Consider the following 4,881-nt stretch of genomic DNA (forward strand, 5'->3'; position numbering starts at 1 on the left):
GGACCACAGGGTAAGGATCGGCGGCATAGCTATGGCCGCCGCCAGAAACCCTAGATCGCCTTAGAGATTTGGAATGGAACTTTTTTGTCCATGTTTTCATGACCTGTAGATGCCGGTCATCTACCGAACGTATAGGTGGAGGGTCAAAGGGTTCGGTTGTAGATGATCTGATACTTGCCATAACAATATAAACTCCCTCAAATAAAAGTAAAAATAATATAAACTGGCACCAAATATGCTCCGTCAAGATTACGCAACTAAGTTTTCTTTTGTACAGTCTCAGCTCTAACGTATGCAAATCTACTGACTTCATACTTTGTAACAGGCGCATGATAGCTGCACACCAACGATAAGGAGCGGCTTCTCACATGTAAGAAAAACAAACGAATAAGGAACTGGCATATCAAATGTGTAAAAATGATATAGCAAATGATTTATAGTTGTATAAAATCCATAACCGGCACATGCAACTCAAATACCCACAATTCAAACCCAAAATGTTCGAAACTCAATACTCATGGACTACATTTCGAGTTCTTGACAAAAGCAAGACAACACCATCCAAAAGCCATGCGAGCAGATATTTTACATAACAATAAATACTCAGACGCGTGAACACCCAGCGGGGTGAAGATGGACTCTGCTCAAGACACCTTCTGACTGTCTCAAAAAGTTCTCAGCATATTTCATCGTCAACAACTACCAACTTCCGTCGACAGGAAGGACCAACAAACTGACTCTTGCCACCGAGCAATGCTCAGCAGTAACATTGTGACGGGCGTTGCTCTGCCCACTACTCTGAGGGGGCTGTCGCGACTTTGGTTTCTGTCTCCTTGCTAGCATCAGTTGATTCCTCCTTAGCTGCACTTTCCTCAGGTTTGCTTTCGCTTACACTAAGTTTCTCCAGCAGTCCAGCTGCGGAAGAACCTTCTTCGCTTTCACCGCCTTCATTCTTTGCAAGCGACTCAGCGATCTCGTCAACCAAGTCCTTAAACTTCTTGCAATCTAAAAAATAGATAAGGGAGTCATTAGCAGAGACATTCAACTAGTTTCAAAGTCTGCACTTAGTAGAACATAAATATGGAGCATCAGCGCACTACCACTATGGTGGCATAGAGAAAATGAAATTGCACAACTTTCAGTTGACCTCTGGTTGACTGGGGCAACACATGGAAAACACTGCAGGTGTGTTTAGTTCCTAAACGTTAATGCTAACCCTGGGTGTTTGGTAGAGGAAAGTTAATTTTGCCAAGCAATTCTGGGCTAGAAAATCTTTTACTCCACTGGGAGAGCCTATGCAGCTCTCTTCTGACGGCAATAACAGAGAAAAATGCAGAGTTAAACTGTTGTCCTGCTAGTGGGCGTAGATACTGCTGCTTGAATATGCTCAGGTTGGATTAGCTAACCACATATCAAACAAGTAGCTCTGCCTGGGTAGGGTATAGCTCAAACAGGCCAGTGGAGCCTAGCCTAACTAGGTGAGCTAATGATCCAAAGGCTCCCTATGCAGCTTAAACATGACTACTTGAACAGGGTATCAGGGAGATTTGCAGGAGATGTTATAGCTAAAGATAAGATTGAACGACAGCCATAAGTAGCAACAGAACATTTATATATCTAATACGCAGCTGCTACTTGGATGAAATAAGAAATACTACACAATAAATACTGAGCAAGTCAATAGGTTAAACAAGACATTATATGCCTAATTATAGTACTTCACAGAATCACACTCAAAATGCTGCATTGAGCATGACTAAAAACAAAGACTAATGCGTGTGGCAGAGGCGCAGAGCTAGCATACACCATTTTTATCACAAATCAGGCATGGCTACTAGTGGGGAAAACGACACGAAACAAAAGAACTGGGACAGTGCATTATTCCAAATCATGTCAGGAACCTATGAAACTACCAAGTTTGCAACTTAAAATCCCTAAAAAGTTGTAACAGGTTACAACCAGATCTTGATTGTAGCAACCACAAGGCCGCAAAAAAAGGTGCAATTTTGAAGCTACAAATATCAATCATACTTTGCCACTGGAAATACCTTAATTAATGTACAAATACTCGGCAACTGGAATTAAAAATGTCAATTAGAGAGGATCCCTGTGACCACTAACATAAACAAAGCAGCAAAAATAACTTCCATGTGGATCTACAGCAAAACCGTAAAGTCGAGACATGATATTATGATATAGCTAAGACGTTACAACTTAAATTTAGAAGTACCTTGAATGTTACAGATTCACAAACATCAAGAGTCACATGAAAACAATGATAGGTTGTGATCGTGTCACCTTCACTATGACAAGTAACGGCCTTGCCTCTTGGAACGTTACTCTTATTATACCCAATCCACCTACCCCCAATTATGAAAGGTATTTTTTATGATCCTTTATCCCAAATAGTAGATTACTACAAGATCACATGCTTAAGATGTAATTTCTGATAAAGAGTGCCAACACACACCCTAAATATGTCGTATTGCTGATGATTCACTGAGCCTCGTAAATACTAAATTGCTAAAAGAAAAATCCACGTGCTCAAGACAAAACACAACGTTCAGCTATAGAATGTAACCAGGTCATGTTTCACTAGTGTCTCACAAAGCATACAGAAGAAACTACTAATGCTACAAACAGGGTGATCTAGCATGTTATCCAACCAAGTCAACCACGCAAGACACCCACGCGGAAATAGAGTTGAGAACTCACTCTCCACGGTGCCAAACCGGATGGCAAACATCTCATCCTTAAGCTCTCCGTCAGCAAAGTCTGCCGCGTGCCAGACACAGGACTTGTCGCTGCCGGCGTGTTCCTGCATCTTCGTGGTCGAGATCACTGCACACAGAGAGGATCAGGGCCATAACCGTGAGACGAGATCCTGTCATGAGTCTACTTGAAGCAGCTGAGCGATCGGAAATAAAGGGGCAAAAATCTGAGGAAACAACCACAAACCTAGGTGGTTGGCGCAGATCTTAAGTGTCTTGGCCTGGCGCATAACAAGGCGGACCTTGCCGTTCTCCTTATGCTTGAGCAGCTTGACGGTGCCCGTGCCCCTCTCCTTCCACTGGTTCCCATCCTTGTCGAACCTGTATAGCTTCGCCTTCCTGCGCATCGCCGCACGAACCAATCCCAAAATCAGCGCCAGATCGAGCGGAAACGAGCAGACCTAGGGGGACGCGGGGGAGCTTACATGTCGAGGAGAGAGTCCTCGTCCTCCTCGCCGGTGGTGACGGCGACCTCCTCGAGCCGCACGATGGGGGCGACCTGGGCACCGGTGTCCTCCTCCTCGCCGGCGGCGGCCGCGGCAGCGGAGTCCTCGCCTTCCTCCTCCGCGACGGGGCGCTCCACGACGGGCTCCTTGTCCGCCATCGGAAGGGTTGGGCCGCGGCGCGCTTGCTACTTCCGAGTCGACGCGGCGGCGGGAGGGGGAGGGACGAAGAGAGACGCCTAGGGAAGTTTTGGGAGGTCGGTCGAGAGGAGGGGGCGGCCGTAAAAGGGCAGTGCGCTAGGGTTTTTGTGTACCACGGAGGGGGAGGCGCCGCCACAGAAGTGGGGCCCACTGGAAGCGTGATGGGCGAGGCCCTGGCGTGTAGGGTCATCGCCTGAGCTGCGTGTTAACAACGCCACTGCCGATTAGCAACGGCGTCAGTTTTTCTTCCAACAATCTTTTCTTTTTTTTCAACTTAAAATAGTTTTTCTTTGTCCCTTCCGGAAATCCCATAAATAAAACTTTTCTTTTGTGACTTTTTAAATTTTTGAACAAATTATTTGTTACTAGTTCATACACTCACCCTATGAAGGCTCCTAGAGACTGAGTTCATCTTAAGATTGACAAAGTTGCCACAAACGACTTTGAAGTCGACAGGGATGTCTCCTCGCACTGAACGTACATCACCGAAAGAACTGAAATAAATTCAGAGAAATGTGACCACAATGCTAAGCCTAAGACTTGAACATTGCAATTACGCTCAGTTCGTTGTTTACATTAGATGCAAAATCACCACACATATCTTGTGGTCAACATGTACATTGTCTCCCACTGAACATAAAAATCTGAAACAAATCCAAAAAATTACAAACGCCCGTGTAAGATATAAAACTTGAATACAAATTCCATTATAAGCAACTTATCTGTCTAAACTACGACTCGAGGAAGAGGTGAACAACTTTTAGTCATTCAAAATGTTTTAAGGTACATAATTAAGCCTAGACTAGTGCGATCCTTAAAAAAAACAGACTGATGTGTAAGAAAAACTATGTTCACACAATCTTTGCAACCAGATATATATTGATCTAATGGTTAAGATAGAACAAGTTTTGCGACAAAATATTACCGACGTCGCTATTGTTTTTTTTTCCTTTATCACATTTTATTATAACCTCTCCTTTAATTGTATCCTGTGAGGATTACTCTACGTTATTTTCGCAAAGATAAGATTCTCGTACGTTTTATGTGGCTATGTAATATATGATCGTTGAATTTATGGTGACGTTATTTTATCTAAATCAGGCTTGATGAATGTTATGTCATTTTGATTATTATGTTGACTTTGTCACTATCGTCCAACTTCGGGTCATGCCTCTGGCTTTGGCTTTAGTGTGTGGATGGGCTCAACTTTGTGTTCCAGTAAATGTTCAGGATATGGGCCAAGCTCGGGCTAAACATTCGACACCCGGGGCTTCCGCAGGCCTAACAAAAAACTTGGCTACCCAGAGAAAGGCCATATTTAGATATCATTGGCTGGTCGATCGACCTATTAATAATGACCAACATCACTAATAGGTTGACCAATTAGTGATAATTGTTGCGGGCAACCAAGGGTTGGTGGGCAGTGATCGATCGTCACACTTCGACCTGTCTGTGATGATTGGTGG

At 43.9% G+C, this 4,881-nt stretch overlaps 1 protein-coding gene across 1 annotated transcript; it reads right to left on the bottom strand.

Annotated features, from left to right (window-relative positions):
- Positions 1 to 396: 396 nt before the first annotated feature.
- Positions 397 to 3,588, bottom strand: LOC123129019 (ran-binding protein 1 homolog c). The gene is made up of 4 exons (XM_044549159.1): positions 3,197 to 3,588; positions 2,959 to 3,110; positions 2,716 to 2,841; positions 397 to 1,005 (listed from the first exon to the last, which is right to left on the bottom strand). Exons 1-4 carry the CDS (start codon positions 3,373 to 3,375, stop codon positions 794 to 796), a joined length of 669 nt encoding a protein of 222 aa, XP_044405094.1. The 5' UTR covers positions 3,376 to 3,588; the 3' UTR covers positions 397 to 793.
- Positions 3,589 to 4,881: the final 1,293 nt, after the last annotated feature.

This window comes from Triticum aestivum, chromosome 1B (genome assembly GCF_018294505.1).
Source record: "Triticum aestivum cultivar Chinese Spring chromosome 1B, IWGSC CS RefSeq v2.1, whole genome shotgun sequence".
NCBI lineage: Eukaryota > Viridiplantae > Streptophyta > Magnoliopsida > Poales > Poaceae > Triticum > Triticum aestivum.

Coding starts and splice junctions, on each gene's coding strand:
- LOC123129019 (XM_044549159.1), bottom strand. CDS start 3,375: ATGGCGGACAAGGAGCCCGTCGTGGAGCGCCCCGTCGCGGAGGAGGAA. Junction 3,111..3,196: donor GAGGACTCTCTCCTCGACAT/GTAAGCTCCCCC, acceptor GGCGATGCGCAG/GAAGGCGAAGCTATACAGGT. Junction 1,006..2,715: donor CCGGTTTGGCACCGTGGAGA/GTGAGTTCTCAA, acceptor TCTATTTTTTAG/ATTGCAAGAAGTTTAAGGAC.